The 18,763-nt window shown below is 40.6% G+C and overlaps 2 protein-coding genes across 4 annotated transcripts; both read left to right on the forward strand.

The window, feature by feature from the left end:
- Positions 1-14,725, forward strand: LOC140521947 (zinc finger protein 90-like). 3 transcript variants are annotated; one of them, XM_072637082.1, is made up of 6 exons: positions 1-1,296; positions 2,171-2,261; positions 8,521-8,647; positions 9,978-10,073; positions 13,547-13,630; positions 14,035-14,725. In XM_072637082.1, the coding sequence occupies exons 2-6, from the start codon at positions 2,229-2,231 to the stop codon at positions 14,721-14,723; spliced, it is 1,029 nt and encodes a 342-aa protein (XP_072493183.1). In that variant the 5' UTR covers positions 1-1,296; positions 2,171-2,228; the 3' UTR covers positions 14,724-14,725. The 3 variants fall into 3 exon arrangements, with proteins under 3 accessions (XP_072493183.1, XP_072493185.1, XP_072493184.1); XM_072637084.1 differs by lacking the exon at positions 13,547-13,630; XM_072637083.1 differs by lacking the exon at positions 1-1,296 and having other exon boundaries at positions 2,108-2,261.
- A 6-nt stretch (positions 14,726-14,731) lies between these two features.
- On the forward strand, positions 14,732-18,444 carry LOC140521931 (uncharacterized). Its single transcript, XM_072637081.1, has one exon. It carries the CDS (start codon positions 14,846-14,848, stop codon positions 15,920-15,922), a length of 1,077 nt encoding a protein of 358 aa, XP_072493182.1. The 5' UTR covers positions 14,732-14,845; the 3' UTR covers positions 15,923-18,444.
- The last annotated feature ends 319 nt before the right edge of the window (positions 18,445-18,763 follow it).

Here is an 18,763-nt window from a genome sequence, read left to right on the forward strand (position 1 = left end):
TACTCTTTCAGCTCCTAAACACAAGCCCTTAAGTGCCACATTTTAAGTCTATTTCACAGTAAGGGTGGATCTGTCCTTAGCGGGTCAAACATCCCAATTATCCTGCTGGGATCTGACTTGAAACAAGCCACATTCTCATTCAAACCAGGAGAATGTGCTAATCACACTGCCTGCATTTGGTGAGCAACCCCCATCCTCAAACTAAGCTCCGTAGCCAGGGAATCCCTTGCTCCCTGGAAATCTCCAGCTGGCCTCTGCCTTCTCCCCCTCCCAACTCCTAAAGTCCTGAATCTTTCCTCCAATAAGAAACACGTGGGAGGGTGATGGGGGAGGAGGAGCTCTCAGAGATGACCAGCCTGGTGGGGGGTGTCCCAGGTGGAACAAGAGCTCTGGGGTGCAGTTTGGAGGCCTGCAGAGAGGCTAGGGTGAAAGAGGGGCCATCCCAGTGGCCAAGGCTGTGCAGGTGATGGAGGGCAGGGCTTGGGGAGGAGAGGGACAAAAGGTCCTGAGTGCTTGACCCTGGGTGTGATTAGGGGAAAGGGCCCTTAAAGGGGCCTCAGAGGCTGGGAGGAGCCTCCCAGCGTAGGCAGGCTGAAAACTGGAACTGGTGAGATCTCTGCCTTCTTCCCTGGAGCTGAGATCTCTCTGCGTTCTGCCCTTGGACTGGAGCTCCCTCTGCCTTCTTTCCTCAGATCTCGGATCACGTTGTCTTTGAGTGGAATAGGTTTAGTGAAGACTTCTCAGATTGTAATTCTTCTCCCAGGGGTGAGGTCAGACCGAGAGGCTCAAGATTACAATATTTTTAATAATTCCATATAAGGGTATAAAACTGTGTAGCACATCAGGGTCTCGATGATTGGATAAAGCTTACATGACTCTTCGATGTCTTCATTTCAAAAGGGATTCGTTAGATTTCGCGTCTAGAATGTAAGATCGTATTCTCAGCTAATGAGGATAATGGTCAGCAGGGGAGGGAGGGATTTGCGTTAGGGTCTGAATGTATCACTGCCTTTTCTTTGTCTTCGGCTTTTGCTGCTCCAGGTGAACTGGTACAGGAATTGCCCTGCTTCTCGAGAATCGAATAAATCAACTTTCTGTTATCACTTTGAGAGGCCTCTGAGTAATTAATTTAAGTAGGGATCTGAGCCATCCCACTCATCTTCCCTTGGACCTGAGATCTCTGCCTTCTGGAGGCTTTCTCTGTGGGTGCAGGTGCCAGGTGGGTCGGAGCCAGCCCCTCACAGACCTGCTGGCTGTTCATCCCATTGGGTCTCGTCCTACCCTTCTGACCCTGTGGTAAGTCTACCTTCAGGTCCCCCTGGAGCAATCCTCCCTCTCCTGCCTGGCTCCTGGACAAGCTTCCTCCTGCTAACTCTTTTCCAGACTCCAGATCACTTCTCAAAGGTCTGGGGTTACCCCTCCCCTAGATTTACGATTGAATTTTTGAATTTTCACAAAATTCACACCTTTCCGCAGGGACCCAGGAATCCTGTCTTGAGTGAAATAAAAATGAAAGGCTCTAGTGACCCTGTAAATGCCTATGGGAAGGCCTGGATCTGCCTCCAAGGAAATGGGCCCCTCAGGCCTTTGTTTTCATTCAGAGCCAAGGCCCATTGTGTTGCCAAGAGAGGAGGGTGAGATGTTTTTTTTAATTGGCCTCTTTGGTCTGGTCAAGACTGACTTTTATGGGGAAAAAGTAAAGATGGTATGAAGATTAGGGATGGGATTGAGGTGGTGATCCTGAGGTAAAGAAGAAGGGGCCTGGGGTGATTCCAGGATAACCCACTCAGAAGTGTTGGGCTGGGTGGGGGCCACCATGACAGGGGATTGAAAGCATTATTCAGTATCTAGGTGTGGGGGGAAGTTCAGGTGGTGGGTGGCCCTTTAGGGGTCCTTGTCCCACACTCAGTCAGAGGGAAATCTCTGATTCAGGAGTCATTGAGGCTCTTATTGCTCTTATCCCATGTAGGATCCCAAGCACCTTCTGCCCCTTGTTATCTGAATAACAGGAGAAAGGAAGGGGAAAGAAGAGTGGTAGGAGATGGTGGGACCATCTTTTTCAAGCAGGACCCCTACCTCTAGGCTTCATTCTCTGTCTTGAGGGCAGGGCCTCACCCCCTGTAACTTCCGTAGGCCAGCCTCCGTTCTCATTATCCTTCTCTCTCCCCAGCTCAGTCTGTAGAAGACTAAAGCCTGGCCCAGTCTGGGAGTGTGTGGAGCCAGAAGGAATGGCCCTGGACAGCTGCACACTCCCAAGTCAGGTGAGTGCACTCTGTCCACAGACTTGACCCCCAAAGAGGCCATTTCCATAAACAAAGAGGATTGTCTGTGAGGCTGGCGATCCCCAACCTATGCACTGTTTCTTTACAAAAATAGGCAGGAAATTGAAAACAGTAGTAACAACAACATCCTGTTCTCTGTCCTTTGAATTAATCCATGGTATATTGGCATCACAATCACTAACTACTCATCCCCGGTGGCTGCCCTCCTAAGACCTCTTCACTCATTCCTCTCTGTTCTGTAGAGATCTTGTCTTTATTCCTGTATCCATGGCTACCACCCCTACCCCACATGTCCTTAGGACTGCTCCCCCTTCCCCTTTACCTCTTTGGCAGAGCTCTCCCAGGCAGACCTGGAAGACAGGATGCTCTGCTTATCCTCCATGGTCTGATCTGCATAAATAGTTAATCTGTCAGTTGCACACTGTCTTGTAGTTGGGCATCATGAAGGGCACAGTCAGGGGGCAGTGAGGGGTGAAAGGAGTTAGTATCATGAGCCAGGGCTGAGGTGTTCCTGACCTCCTGCTTACTCTGGTCCTGTGTTTCTGGAAAATCTGGAAGCTCCAGAAGACAGGTTAAGTTGACTTTGGGCTCACATGCCCACCATGTTCAAAGGCCATTAACAGAGCTGTTTGGACTAGGCCAAAGAAAAGAATGCCATCTTTAGCTGTTACTTAATTAGCATTCGTTAAGGGCCTAGTACGTCCCTTGTTAGAGAGGATATAGGAAAGGACTGAGTTTGGGGAACTACTCAAAATTCTGGGAGTTTTCTTTTCCTGTAGGGGAAAGGGCTGTCCTAAAGGAGATGCTCAGTTCTTATCAAAGAGGTATAGTGCTCGAAGGCAAAGACCCAGCACAGTGAATTACTTTCTTCCCCTAATCTACTTTTGACCATCTTCACAACCCCATACATAGCACAGGTCCTCTTCTTATCTTTATTTCACAGTTCAGGAAACTGAGGCCAATAGATTTCAAAGGCTTACCAGCCAGGGTCACATAACTAGTCAGTGTCTGAGGCGGCATTTGAACTCCGATCTCCCTGATCTTCTCCCATTCCATAGCTCCATCCACAGTGTGTTTGTGTGCCCATCTTCCCACAGCTCCTCCAACATTGACTGGTGCTATTGTCCTTGCTGTCAGTTTTGCAGAGTGTGAGATGAATTCTCAGTGGTTTGGTTTGCTTTTCTCTTCTATGTGGGTTTCGAGCATTTTTTCATATGACTAGGAATACCTGGCAGTTGCTTCTGATAATTTTTTGTTCAGATCCTTTAACCATATATCTATTGGGAAATGCCTATTTGTTGTTTTTCAGTTGTTTTAGTCTTGTCTGGCTCTTTGTGACACACTGGGGTTTTCTTGGCAAAGATACTGGAGTGTTTCTCCATTTCTTTTTCCAGCACATTTTACATAGGAGGAACTGAAGCACACAGGGGGACATGATTTGCCCAGGATTACATTGCTGTTTAGTGTCTGAAGCTAAATTTGAACTCAGATCCTCCTGACTCCAGGCCTGGCACTCTGTCTACTGTGTCACCTAGTTGCCATTGACTACTAGTCTTTTTTAAAACAATACTTCATTTTTCCCCAATTACATGCAAAAACATTTTTATTTCTAAATGTTGAGGTTATAGTTCTCTACCTGCCTCCTTCCTCTTATCTCTCCTGCATGTGGTAAGCAATCAGAAATAGGTTCACATATGCAGTCATGTAAAACATTTCCATATTAGTTTATGGGAAAGAAATTGTACTAAAAAGAAAGCAAGTGAAAACTGGTATGCTTTAGGTGTATATTCTGAATCAGTTCTTTCTATGGAGGGGGGAGAAGGGCATTTTTCATCAAGAATCCTTTCAGATTGTCTTACTTTATTATATAAGCTGTGAATAGCTAAGTTATTCACCATTGCTCCTCAAACAATATTGCCTCTGCTTTCTACAACGTTCCTCCTGCATCAGTTCATTTCAGCTTTTCTAGGTTTTTCTGAAATCCTGCTTGTCATGTTCTGTAACACACTAGTATTCCACTGCAATCATATACTACAACTTGTAAGGGTATTCTGCAATCAATGGGCATCTCCTCAATTTCCCATAATTTGCCACCCCAGAAAGAGTGTGAGTAGGTCCTTTTGAAACAAACCTTTTGTGGATAGCAATTTCATATGGTTATTCCTGGGTCAAGGGGCATCCACATTTTTGTACCCCTTTTCTTATAGTTTCAAAAACTCTCATCATGGTTGAATCAGTTCACAAATCTAGCAACAGTGCATTATTCTCCCTGTTTTCCTACTTCCCTCCAATATTTATCATTTCCGTTTTCTGTTTTATTTGTCAATTTCATAGGTATGAGGTTTGTTTTAATTTGAGAGTTGTTTCAAGTTGCATTTTTCTAGTTAATAGTCATTTGGAGAATTTTTATATGACTCTAAATAGCTTTGATTTCCTTGTTTCAAAGCTGCCTATTCATATCTTTTGACCATTGATCAACTGGGTTGTGACTTGTAGTCGTATAAATTTGACTCGGTACTCCATACGTCTGAGAAATGAGATCTTTATGAGAGGTACTTGGTGTAAAATTTTCCCAGGTGTCAGTTTTCCTTGTAATCTTGATTTTCTTGATTTGGTTTCTGTAAAAAACAACTTTTGAATTTAGTACAATCAAAATTATCCATTTTGCATCTATTAATTCAATGTAAGGGTGAGTTAATTCCATTCATATTTACAGTTTTGATACCTGTGTATATCCCTCCATCCTATTTCCTCTTCTCATTCTCTCTTTCTTCCACCTTTTACCCTCTTTCCTCAGCAGTGTTTTCCTTCTGATCAATGCCTCCCCCAATCTACCCTTCCTTCTATCAGTCTCTCCCCTCCCCCCTTATCCAAGTCCCTTTTGACTTCCCTGTAGGATGAGTTAGATATCTGTACCCATCTAAGCATGTATGTTATTCCCTCTTTGACCATTTTGTTCAGAGTAAGGCTCAAGGCCTCCATTCCCACCTCCCCCATGTTCCCCTTCACTGTAATACCTCTTCTTGGTCTCTTTTATGTGAGATAATTCATCCACTTCTACCTTTCCCTTCCTTCTTGTTGGAATGCAATTCTCTTTTTCAACCCTTAGTTTTGTTTTCTTGAATACCACCCCATCACAGTTAATGTATACTATCAGTGTATACTCCTTCTCATTGCCCTAATAGTCCTAAAGGTCTTTAGTTACAGGTATCATCTTCCAATGTAGGAATATAAGCAATTTAACCTTATTGAATCTCTTTTGTTTACTCTGTTTACCTTTTGATGTTTCTCTTGGTTCTTGTATTTCAAGATCCAATTTCTGTTCAGGTCTGGTCTTTTCATTAGGAATCTTTGAATGTCCTCTATTTATTGAATGAAGATTTTTTTTCCCCTGAGAGATTATATTCAGTTTTTCTGAGTACGTGATTCTCAGTCACCATCCTAGTTCCTTTGTCTTGGTGAATATTCTATTCCACACTCTCCGATTACTTTTAATGTATATATTCCTCACTTGTGTGTTAGCCTGACTATAGTTCCATGCCATTTGAATTACTTCTTTCTGGCTGATTGTACTCTTTTTTTTCCCTTGAACTGGGAGCACTGGAGTTTAGCTATAATATTCCTGGGAGTTTTCATTTTGGTTCTTTCTTAGGAGATGATTGGTGGAATCTTTCAATTTCTATTTTACCCTCTTAGTACATCAGGTCTGTACCAAGAAAACGTCAAATGTGACCATGGAGGGTCAGACATGACTGAAGCAACTGAACAGCAATAAAATATCCATTTAGAATGTATTGTAGAGTATTGTATGAGATGTTGGTCTAATCTTAATTTCCTTCCTGACTGCTTTCTACTTTTCTCAGTAGTTTGGTTTTTTTTAGCCAAAAATTGATTTTTTCCTAAATCAGTCTTTTGTCCACTTTACCAAACATGGAGTTACTGAGTTGTAATGATTCTGAAATTCCCTTCTTTCATCTGTTCCATTCATTTCTCTCTCTCCCTCCCCCCACTACCACACAGTGCTGATGACCAGTGCTGTTTGATATAGTTGCTCCCCTATTCTTACTTATTTCATACATCATTCCCCATGATATTATTGTATTTCTGTTATTTTTCCAAATGAATTTGGTTATTTTCTTCTGCTGTGAAACATCACCTCCATAATGTTGTTGTTGTTATTGACGTTATTCAGCCGTGTCCAAGTCCTTGTGACCCCGTTTGGGGTTTTCTTGGCAATGATGCTGGAGTGGTTTTTATTTCTCCAGCTCATTTTTCAGATGAGGAAACTGAGCCAAACAGAGTTAAATTCCCTGCCTGGGATCACATAGCTAGTAAGAGTCTGAAGCTGGATTTGAACTCACATTTTCCTGACTCCAGTTCCAACATTGTATCCCCTCTACCCCCAGTTGTCCCCATCATTTCATTACTATAGAATTAAATGTTGTTGTTAAGTCTCCATTTGGTTTGAATCTTTTGTTGTCTTTAAACCAATTTCCTTTCTTATTTTATTACATAATGAAAGGCTCTATTGACAATTTCTGCCTTCTTACATGTGTTTGCAGTACCTTCCTGCCCTTGTCCGCAGTTATTTTTTGCAAAAATTCCATGGGGTGCATGGATAAGGGAAGAATTGATGACCAAACAAGTTCTAGAGAATAATACAAAATGTTCAATCCATAATTTTTATCATATAAAATTTAAATGTGTTAGCACAATCAAAACCAATGAAATGAAAATTATAAGAAATGGAGAGATTTGGGGAATTTTTTTCAAGAAGTGTCTCTGATAAAGGCTTCATTTCATAAATAATAGACAAGTGATTCTAATTTGTAAATTATACATTTGTAAATTTGTAAAGCATACATCTTTCTCCAACTGATAAATAATTAAATGATTTGAACAGGCAGTTTTGCAAATATTCAATGAAACCTATCTATAATCATGAAAAAAATGGTCTAAATTTGTATCATACATGTGCTAAGTTAAAACACCTCCAAGGCACCAACTCATACTTATCAGATCAGCTAATATGATGAACATGGAAAATGATGGAGGTTGAAGAGATGTGGAAAAACTGGAACCCTAACGTTCTGTGGGTGTAGTTATGAACTGATCCAACTCTTGTGGAGAACAATTTGGAAGTGCTCAAAGAAGGCACTCAGTGTGGTCAGAAGACATAGTAAAAGGCCATATTCCCAAGGTCTCTCTGAAGAATTTTGGAATCAATGGTTAGACATGGGAGACAGTGGCTAAGTACCAGCCAGCATAGCTTATCAACATCAAAGAACATGGTGTGTTGTGCTAGAGAGGCAGCATTGCAGTATTTCAAAGAATAGTGAGATGAGCAAATTGAGAGGCATGTCTACCCCAAATGTTCATGTGCACTATTTGTTCCCAAACTGTGGTAGAGCCTTCTGGCCTCTATGAGTCTGATCATCCATGTTCAGACACATTGTACTTGAACCCTTACATAGTGATGCCCTTTTGGTCTGCTTTGAACACAAGGAACAACAAAAATGAACAACTGTATAAGTAAATACTTTAATAAGGAAGTAATAACTATTGACAAATGAAAGCTATCATAAATAAAAGGCATAAGATGTTTTGGCCATGACAGATTATACAAAGGGTAGCCCCAAGACACAGTGTAATAACAAAGAATTCTCCTTCACTTCACTGGAAAGTCTCATCTCCTTCAGTTCAGTCTAGGTTGTAATTAGTATATCTTATGAATCCTTTTCATCTTTTATCTAGAGAAGATTTTGTTTCAGGCTCTCAGGAAATTAACTATATTTTTTTCTTCCCTCTCTTTTCTATAATCAAACATTCTCCCCCTCACACCCCACAGTTGACTCTACTGGCCATCTTCTCCCAAACCTGACAGAATATTGTTGATAAAATTTTATTTTTATCCGTTGTGATAAGGAAGGAATTTCACTTTTCTCTCTCTTCCTTTGGTCTTTCTATCTCACAGACAAAACGTACATTTTTTCCCAGATTCCATAGTAAGATGTTCCTCCACTTTATTCCAATTGATCATGTCAAATACTTCTCTCAAGTTTTCATTGAGGTCTTAATGACTGTGGTTTTAAATGTTGATTCTCAGTAAAGTAGGATAAGAATTTTAGGTAAATCCCCTTTTTGTGCTTCAGTTTCCTCTTCTCCCTTGATGAGAGTTAGACTGCCTGAATTCTGGAGTCTTTTTCAGGTCTAAATCTTGTGACTCTTGATGGTTTAGGAGCTGGTGACATTCCAGGATGTGTCTGTGGACTTCACCCCAGAGGAATGGGACCTCTTAGACCCTCCTCAGAAGCAGTTATACAAAGCAGTCATGCTGGAAAATGCCCACAACCTACTCTCCTTGGGTAAGGACATTTCCCCTGGCCACTCTTACTTAGTCTGCTACCAAAGGCAATATCTTCATTCCTCAGTATGCTGACTTTGGAGCACTTATCTATTACCAGAATGGGAAATGTGCTGATCTCCAGTGTCCAAGCGATACAGTCCTTCTCCTGCCTGGTGTGAAGATAATCTGTATGTTCTGTTGTTGTTACTGCAGCTGTCTCATGCCAATTTTAGGTAGCTTGAGGCCTAAGGTAATGTCAGTGTTGAAGCATCTCAGATGTAGAACTAATCCCATGGATTTTTTAGCCCAACCTCTCCCTGGACATTAATTTTCTCTGCCAAATATCTGAAAAGTGCTCAGCCTGCTTTTCTCTGTTTCCTCTTCCTTTTTGGGATGGGCCAAGTATTTAGGATATCCTACTTTCTGAGAAGCATCAATTTGTAACTCACAATTTCTAGTTGTGTCTAGTGTTACACAATTTTCCTTAATCTTCTTTACATCGCCTCTACTACCCACTACAGGTGGTGGCAAAGGAGAGAGGGCAATAAGCCTTTCTCTTCACCTGATGTTCATCAGCTGTTGTTTTCTGTCCTTTCTTTACAATATTATCTTACTAGCTGATATTATTCCCATATGGTGTTTGAGAAAACTGAAGCAAACAGAGATTAAGTGACTTTTCCAGACACACAGTTAATAACTGTCTGAGGGTGGATTTAATCCTTGGCATTCCTCAGTCTATTTCCAGGCCTTACCCCACTGCACTACCAGTCGCCTCAAATTTCTAGATAATGGGAACTCTGCAATGAGTGCCTCCTTTGAGGAAGGTTAACCATGATCACATTTTGATTCTCTGTTGGCTCCATGATCTTCTCCCCAAAGTTCTCAAAGATGAATGCTATGGAAATCATGCTTAAGCACTTCTGGCCACCATCTTTTCCTCCTTGATTGCTTGCCTCTGTCAATGGCAGGAATTAGATGCTGGCCAAGAGTTAGAAATTGACTACCTAAGGTTCGTTAAGTTCCCGAAAAGGAGAATCTCAGCAGAAGAGCAATGACTCACTGAATGAACAGTAACCAAGTTTTTATAGGTTTCATGGAGTGAGGAGTTGAGGAGGACGCAGAGCCAGAGCTGATCCATTGAGCTCTAGTCTGCTGGAGCTGAATGCTGATCTGGCACATCCTTTTTTGGTTACTTGCGTTACAACCATTAAAGGAAGAATAAGCCAGAGGTTTGTGAACATAAAGGAATGATTCTCAAAATGGAGTAGCTTTGTATGTACACTGTTTTCCCTAAAAAGAACTAAATTCTAAGTATTTCTCCATGTTCATTACTTTTTCCATGTTATTAGGGCATCCAGTTCCCAGAGAATATTTGGTGTTTTATTTGAAGGAAAGGGAGGTGCCACTGATGCTGGAACAAGAAGGCCTGAGGAGCTGCTGTCCAGGTGAGTGAATTAAAAGCAGGCACATGAGAGCTGTGTCTCCTGGTATTGTAGGAAAGCAAGTGTTAGATTTGGGGGCAGGAATACTTGAATTATGATTCTTTTTCAGAGACTTTTAGCAGTGAATCTGCACAAGTCACTGAACCCTACTGATTCTCAGTTTCCCCTTCTGTAAAATTAGGAGGTTAGATACCATTCAATTAAGGTGTCTCCTACTTGTAAATCCATGATCCTAAAAAAAATGCATTGTTTAGAATTTGGGGGCATGGAACTTCCCTGAACGTGCAAAAGGGGGTTAGGCTTTTAAATATGGTTTCTTTCTTAGGCATTTTTCTCATCAGTGAAGACTTAGAAAGTTGCTGCTAGGTGCTATACCATCTGTTAAGCAACATAAAGAGATGCAAGGAACATCCCTTGCTCTCCTGGTCTTCACTGACTAGGTGGGCAGATGACATGCCAACAATCTTGTAGAAACCTGCTATGGACAAGACAGATTGGATCTCATTGAGAAAGAAAATGTACTACAGTGAAAGAGAACTGGAAAGCCTATTGTGGAACATGGGCCCTAGCCGGGGCTTCAGGGAAGCCAGGATGCCATTCTCTGTCTGGAGAAAGCTTGGAAAGCCCAAACATTTGGGAGACAGAGTGTCCTCTTCACAGAATAGATGTGAGGCCCATACCACTGGATTATAGCATGTTTGGTTGGGATGTGAAGGGAAAGAAAATGTAGAAGAACAGGAGAGGGGTATGTAAAGAGAGAGGGTAGGTGATTAGCAGTCTTAGAAAAGATTTTATATTTGATCCTTTTCCTCGGGAGCCACAGGAGATTGTTGAGGATGTGATGATATGGTCAGTCAAGAACTTTAGGAAGATGATCTTTGTAAGGGAGGGGTGTAATGACTGGAGTGGAGGGAGACTTGGAGCACCTGGAACAAGTATCACTTTCCTGAAATAGCTCCGTTGTGTGTTGTTCAGGACCTGAACCAAGACAGTAGAAGTGTTGGGAGAGAAGGGGGTGTTATGGGAGAGATGTTATCTGGGTGCAATCAGAGGACATAGGAGCAGATTGACTATGTGGGACAGAAGTGTTTGTGAAACTCCATGAGGAAGGCATGATACCTCATTTATGAATGTGCTCTAATGCGAGGATTCCTTGGAGAGCATTAGGAAAGTAGGAAGATGGGAGGGCTGGAAGAAAGAATAAGTTTGTTTTGGAGAACAATGATATTAGTGTCACTAAATTGCAGGGAGAGTGAGAGAGAAAAAGAAGGGTGATTGATTGTGAAAAGCTGTAGAGAAGAAAAGAAAGATGAGTATGAAGATATGAACAGTGGGTTTAACAGCATGGATGTTTTTGGTAATTTTGGAGAGGGGAATTTCAGTTGAACAATGATACTGGGAGCTAGACTGCTGAGAATTTCAGAGAAAAGAGTCAGCGACTCCACTTGTAAGTGGGCACTTCCAGCTGTTTAGCCAAGAAATAGAAGAAAGATCATGGAAAAATATCTCTTAGATTGAATGGATCAAGTGATCATGTTTTGATCATTAGCAAGAAATGGTTTGTAGCAGGAGGGAAGGAGTCATTAGTGTGGGAGAGACTGGAAAGTAGTGATTAAAAGGAATGCTGTAGGGATAGCATACTGAGCAAGATGATGTCCTGGAATGGGATGATTTATTCATGGAAAGGAGTTTGCTTTACCTAGCAGGGGGATCATTTCATCTGACAGTGACGTCAAAGACAAAAAAAACTCACTTCATCCATGGAAAATGTGGAGGATAAGATAGCTCTTGATAAGTATCCAATTTTTTCAAAGAAAAAATAGAAGGCATATTTCTTCACTGAGAAGGTGAGTAGGGGGGTGGATAGTGGGAGCAGGCAATCAGGGACATTTGGGAAAGAATTAAAAGAATTAGGAAAGATGCTGTGGTGAAGGAGATAGGGAATCAGGTCGTGGTTTTCAGTCCTTCCAGTCATTTCTGTTTCACTATGACCTCTTTTGGGGTTTTCTTGGCTAAGATGCTGGAGTGATTTCCCGTTTGTGTTTCAGGCTCATTTTATAGACAAGGAAATCAAGGGCAAGAGCCCTAAGTGACTTGGGAAGGGTTGCAAATCTAGTAAGCGTGTCTGAAGCTGAATTTGAACTTTAGCCTTCCTAATCAGTACCTACTGCACCACTTAACTGCCTAAAGGGGCTCAAAGGATACCCTTTGCACCATGAGGTCCACCCTGAATTTAAATACCCTAAAATTGTAGTTGACCCAGGCAGTGGGTTTTATGATTTTCTCTTTCCATTCAGTAGCATCTAAGTACAAGCAAAGGTTGTTGCCTCATTTAGAATTTATCCAAGGATATGCTTTACCTAAATTATCAACTTGTGTCCCTCACTTGATCTCTAAGGCCCAATCTTTGGCCCCTTCTTGGAGAATTGTTGGCCAGATTCATTGAGCTGACAGCTACTCTCAGTTTGGCCAAGTGCTAATTAGAATTTCCTAGGTGCCCCTTAGTATGGGATGCTTCAGGAGCCTAAAAAGAGTCTCTGCAGTGTTCTCTCTGGGCATGCTCAGGTCCCATCAGGTTTAGAAGCAGACAAAGTTCACACAAAAAGGAGATAAAATGAAAGAGTGAGAAACAGGTCTGCATTTGCCAAGTAAGGCAGAGAACAGAATATAGGGATTGAGGCAGAAGCTGGGGCCTGGTGTCAACCATGGGTCCTGTCAGTGAATAAGCATGGATTAAGCATCTTCAGTTTTCTAGGCAACTCACCAAGTTTTAGGAAGGGAAAAGGCAGTCCCTGAGGTCAAGGAGCTGTCAGTCTGTCAGAGGAACATGGAAATGGTGGAGAAGAAACAATAGATCAGGAAGCTTGGTCTTAACTAATCCAGGGAAAGGAGAGTGTTTGGGAGTGTAAAGACATCTAGTTCAATGGGATACAATGGAATAAAGGGAAACTCAAGGAGTGAATGTAATAATAGATTAAGGAGAGTAGAATTAGTGGAAAAAAGATTAAAAATCAAAACAAGAGTGAGACAAAATCCAGGTACACCTCAGCGATATTGCAGAATCAGTTCCAGAGCTCTGCAGTAAAGCAAATATTGCAATGAAGTGAGTCACTTCCATTTTTGGTTTTTCAGTGCATGTGAAATTTATGTTAAAAATACCCTTTTCTATGACTTGCACAATACTATTTTGTTTTTTCAAAGTACATATTTTAATGAAAAATATTTTGTTAGTAATAAAACTACCTGTGCCTGAGCCTTCATTGAGTCCTAATCTTCTTTCTGGTGTGGTCTCTGGTCCAGTGTTGCTGGCTGTTGACTCATCACAGTTGTGATTGCTCAAGGTTGGCAGTTGCCATGGCAGTTTCTTACAATAAAGCAACAGTTAAATTTGCCACCTCCATTGATTGACTCTTCTTTTCCCTGGAGTTTAAAGTACACTTATGATTTGGCCTAATTTCAATATTTTTGTGTCTCAGGTAATAGGAAGACCCAAAGAGAGGGAGAAAAAAGTCAAGCATGCAAAAAGAAAACATTTTTTCTTAAAAAAAATTTGAACGAAAGTAAGTGCCATGGAAAAGGGCCATCCAGTTCTGTGAACAGAACATGCCCATTTGTGGGGTTGGTGATCTAATCTCACCTGCAGGGATACTTTTCAGGTAACTCAGCCATTCAGAGTTCATGGCCTGACTTGAGGTTGTAGCAAGAACTCTGGGTCTGCCAGTTTCAGAGGTGTTTCTGAAGATCCAATGTGATTGTCTGTGAAGGTCTTTCCAAGTCAAGTTATTCTGCAGATCTGAAGTAGTGGCATTTGATTGTGTCAATTTAATTGGGAAGACTTTTATCTTTACCTGAAGAAGTATCATGTAGATCAGTTTACTTTCTTCCAGTGGAGGGAAGTGTTTATAATTGTGTGTGTGTGTACATGTGTCTCTGTAAATATGTTTCACTATTTGTTTTTTTGCAGAAGGAAAGATTAGACCTGGAATGAAAGAGACTACTGAAAAGCTAAGTATTTCTGTGAAAGAAACACAGCAAGAAAACCTCATGAGTGATGGTCCCTGCGACTTCACTAGGAGCCAAATCTGTGCTATATTTCAGAAAGTTCACCCTGGAGATAAACTTTATGGTTGTCATCATTGTGGGAAAAGCATGAATCAACAGTCCTCCCTGATTTACTGTCAAAAAATTCATACTGGAGAGAAGCCACATGAGCTTCATGAATGTGATGTACATTTTAGTGAACACTCCTCCTTCCTTATTCATCACATTATTGACAGTGAGAGGCAACTTCCTGAATGCAGTCAGTGTGGAAAGGCTGGGAGTTGCAGCTGTAGTCTTGGTGTACATCAGAACATCGAGACTAGAGAGGAACTTTATGAATATGATAACCAGGGAAAGGCATTCCTACAGAGCTCCAGTCTTACTCAACATCAGGAAATCCACAACGGCGAGAAAGCTTATGAATGTAATCCCTGTGGAAATGCATTCAGATTTAAAGACCATCTTACTCCACATCAGAAAATCCATACGAAGAACTTTATGAATGCAATCAGTGTGGAAAGGCATTCGCAAAGGGCTACACTCTTGCTGTACATCAGAGAATCCACACTGGAGAGAAACCTTATGAATATAATCAATGTGGAAAGACTTTGAGAGAGAGCTCCAGACTTCGTCTACATCAGAGAAACCTTATCAATGTAATCAATGTGGAAAGGCTTTCACAAGCAGCTCATATTTTGCTGTACATCAGAGAATCCACACTGGAGAGAAACCTTATGAATGTAATCAATGTGGAAAGGCTTTCACAAACAGCTCAAATCTTTATGTACATCAGAGAATCCATACTGGAGAGAAACCATATGAATGTAATCAGTGTGGAAAGGCTTTCAGACAAAACTATCTACTTGTTTCACATCAGAGAATCCACAATAGAAAGAAGGTTTTTGAATGTAGTGAGTGTGCAAAAGCTTTCCATTCTAGCTCCAGTCTTGATGTACATCAGAGAATCCACAATGGTGAGAAGCCACGTAAATGTAATCAATGTGGAAAGACTTTCAGTTCTAGCTCCAGTCTTGCTGCACTTCAGAGTATCCACGCTGGAAAGAAACCTTATGAATGTAATCAATGTGGAAAGCTCTGTACTTGGTGCACATCAGAGAATCCACACTGGAGACAAACCTTATGAATGTAATCTTTGTGGAAATGCATTCAGCTTTAAAGGCCATCTTACTCTACATCAGAAAATGCATATGAAGAAACCTTATGAATGTAATCAATGTGGAAAGGCTTTCAGACAAAACTCCCTACTTGTCTCACATCAGAGAATCCACAATGGAAAGAAACTTTTTGAATGTAGTGAGTGTACAAAGGCTTTCAGTTCTAGCTCCAGGCTTGCTGCACATCGGAGAATCCACACTGGAGAGAAACCTCATGAATGCAATGAATGTGGAAAGGCTTTCATAAAGAGGTCCGAACTTATCCGGCATCAGAGAATCCACACTGGAGAGAAACCATATGAATGTCATCAGTGTGGAAAGGCTTTCAGAGTAAACTACCAACTTACGCTACATCAGAGAATCCACACTGGAGAGAAACCTTATAAATGTAATGAATGTGGAAAGACTTTCAGAGAGAGCACCAAACTTAATCTACATCAGAGAATCCACACTGATGTGAAACCTTATCAATGTAATCAGTGTGGAAAAGGTTTCAGACGAAACTCCCACCTCACTTTACACCAGCGAATCCACACTGGAGAGAAACCTTATAAATGTAATCAATGTGGAAGGGCTTTCAGTTCTAGCTCCAATCTTGCTGCACATCAGAGTGTCCACACTGGAAAGAAACCCTGAATGTGATCAATGTGGAAAGGCTTTCAGAACTAGACTTCCTACTTGCTGCATATAATAGAATTCACACTGGATAGATATATAATATGATTGATCCTTTTATATACATGCTCACCTTATTATACAAATCTGATGAAATCAAATTTGAGGGGACGTCGTTTCTATTTAATTATTTTATTATGGCTCGTTTACAATTTATAAAACAATGGTCATTTAGCTATCTCTTACCAAGGAAACATGAATCATGGAGACCTCTCAAAACTTACATTCCCTTAGCTACGTGGGAGTTACCTATAGGCATAAATCAATGCTGATTACTTAAATTTTAATGAAAATGAGTATTATGAGATTTGGGCTTATTCTAAGGAGGGGCTGAGTGGGAGGGGCCCGAATCTTGACTCAGTTTTGGACAAAGAGACTTATTTCTAGCCTGATCACCATTACATAGTGCAGTCTAGACCAGTGGGTTCCAATTCCCCTCAGAACTGTTTCTCTAAAACACAATGGGCTAGAATTCACCTATAATAAAATCCCTTTACATTTTGGTCTGATCTAAATTTTCCCAGGTCTTGCCAAAGATTTCATCTGATCATCAGCCCTGCCCTTCAAAGACTGACTGAATCACCTACACTGGCCAATTTCTGAATGAGGAGATGGGAATAAAGCTTAGTCCTAATTGAATAATTGTTTATTTATATGGGACAAACATTGTTTTCTCTCACATGAGAGAATCCATTCTAGAAGACATGTAATTAGTCAATCAATATGAAAAGTGTTCAAGCTAAAGTCATTATTGATGTTATTCTGATATTTCCTATCAGAATTCACATGGGATAGAAAGTATTTCCATAATGAATGTGGAAAGACATTCTACTAGCACTATAGAGCTTGGAGACATCAGAAATTTCACCTTATGATCTAGCCCTGTCTGGACTCTGGAAAGGTCTGCAACCAGAGATCATCTCTTCCTTTACATCAAGGATTGCTAGTGGAGAAAAGACTTATGAATGTGTTCAGTGAGGACCCCCATTTACCTGGAAGAGGCAGGTCAGTAGACTGCACAATATTCACAATGCAAGGTAGCCTCATAAAAGCAATAATGGTAGGATGGTGATCATCTGATGATTTTTTGTGTATTCCAATGTGTACATTGAAGAAATCTTGCTGGAGATAAAACTTATGAATCTAATTAATGATTAATGTTTTCTCCCTGCAGCACAGACCTCACTAGACATAGTATATTTCATATAGTGCATGAAGCCCAAAAAAGAGATTGAATTTATCTCAGAAACCCTAAGGTTTATCATGACTTCCCTAACAAGTGCTATGGCACCCTAGGGTGAAACCTGTCTCTGGCTTCCTCACTTAACTGCACTTTCCCACTGTAGTGAGACACCTTTCCTGCTCACCTTTCAAGCTGTCCTAGACTGGTAATGTGGTTCACTGCTCCAAAACAGGTTCTGAGCCATTGCAAGGTTTTTTTCAAGGGAATCTGGAAGACCCTAGACAAGTGAGTGCCTCACCTTGGCCCCAGAAGTCCCCATGCCCATATATTCAGGAAATACCACCTTGATAGCTCAAATTTTCTTGCAAAGGTTCCTTATCTTTCCCATTCACTTGTTCTATTTCTTTGCAATGCCCAGTTAAGAAAACCTTATCTCTCCTTGCTATTCTCACAAATTATGAATTCATTTGGGGAAATCTCCCCTTTGCTTTCCCCTTCTTTCCTCAGCTATTTGTAAGGCCTCATCAGACAGACATTTTGTTTGTTGCTCTTTTTCTGTGAAAGATGTTTAATTGTTGCCTCCTGTGCAATATTAAGAATCACTGTCAGTGGCTCTTCAGGCACTCTGTCTACCACATCTAATTCCCTAAATGTGTGCATCACTTCCAGTTCCTATCCATAAGCCATGCTATTTTGATCATATCTTTAGGGTCTAAGGGTTTTCCCTGATTTCTTAAATTTGAGTCTGAATTTTGCTGTAAGAAATTTAGGATCTGAACCTCAGTCAGCTCCAGATCGTGTTTGGACTGATTGTATAGAATGTCATCCTCCCACATCTTTTCCCTATAAGAATATTTTGGAGTTATTGGTTTCATAAAACTGAGCAACTTTGGCCTCTTTGGAGGCAGTGGTTGGAAGATAGAATTGTTACTGTGATATTGAATGGTTTTCTTTGGATTTGAACCATACTTATGTATATATTGGAAAAATCTTGCTGGAGATAAAACTTAGGGATCTAATTAATAAGATCTTGCTCAAGATCTCGTTAGGTTTTGCAGTTTAAGAGACCTCATTAAACATCCAAAATTACTCACTGTAATGAATTCCCTAAAAATACACCTGTTTCCAGTGAAATCCTGATGTTTGTCATTATTCTTCAATAATAATCCTTTGAATTCATACGCTAGAATTTCTTTAGCCATTGTCCAGTTGATGGGTACTCAGGTTGTTCTTTGCTAGAACAAAATGTTCTCTTATAAATATTTTGTTAAAAGACAACAGTCCTTCTAGAGTGTTAAAAGTGTAGCTAGACATATGCTTTTCTATGTAAGGTGATAATTTTCAAAATATATTCATCGGAATTGATGTCATTTCAATGGCATCAAGTTTTTTTTTTTGTTATTCTTTCCAAAACAATAAAATTTGTTTTAAATCTGTAATGTAACTTTTATTATGCTTCAAAATTTTATTGTAGTTTTGGGAAATATTTGATAAGTAATGTTAACTTTAAATATCATACCTAGTGGGTGACGCACTTTTATTCTTAGGAAATCAGCTTCTCTTTTGATCTAGATGCTGTGATATGATGAATTAAACTGCTGGAGAATGTGATTGTAATG

This window comes from Notamacropus eugenii, chromosome 1, assembly GCF_028372415.1.
Source record: "Notamacropus eugenii isolate mMacEug1 chromosome 1, mMacEug1.pri_v2, whole genome shotgun sequence".
Taxonomy (NCBI): Eukaryota; Metazoa; Chordata; class Mammalia; order Diprotodontia; family Macropodidae; genus Notamacropus; species Notamacropus eugenii.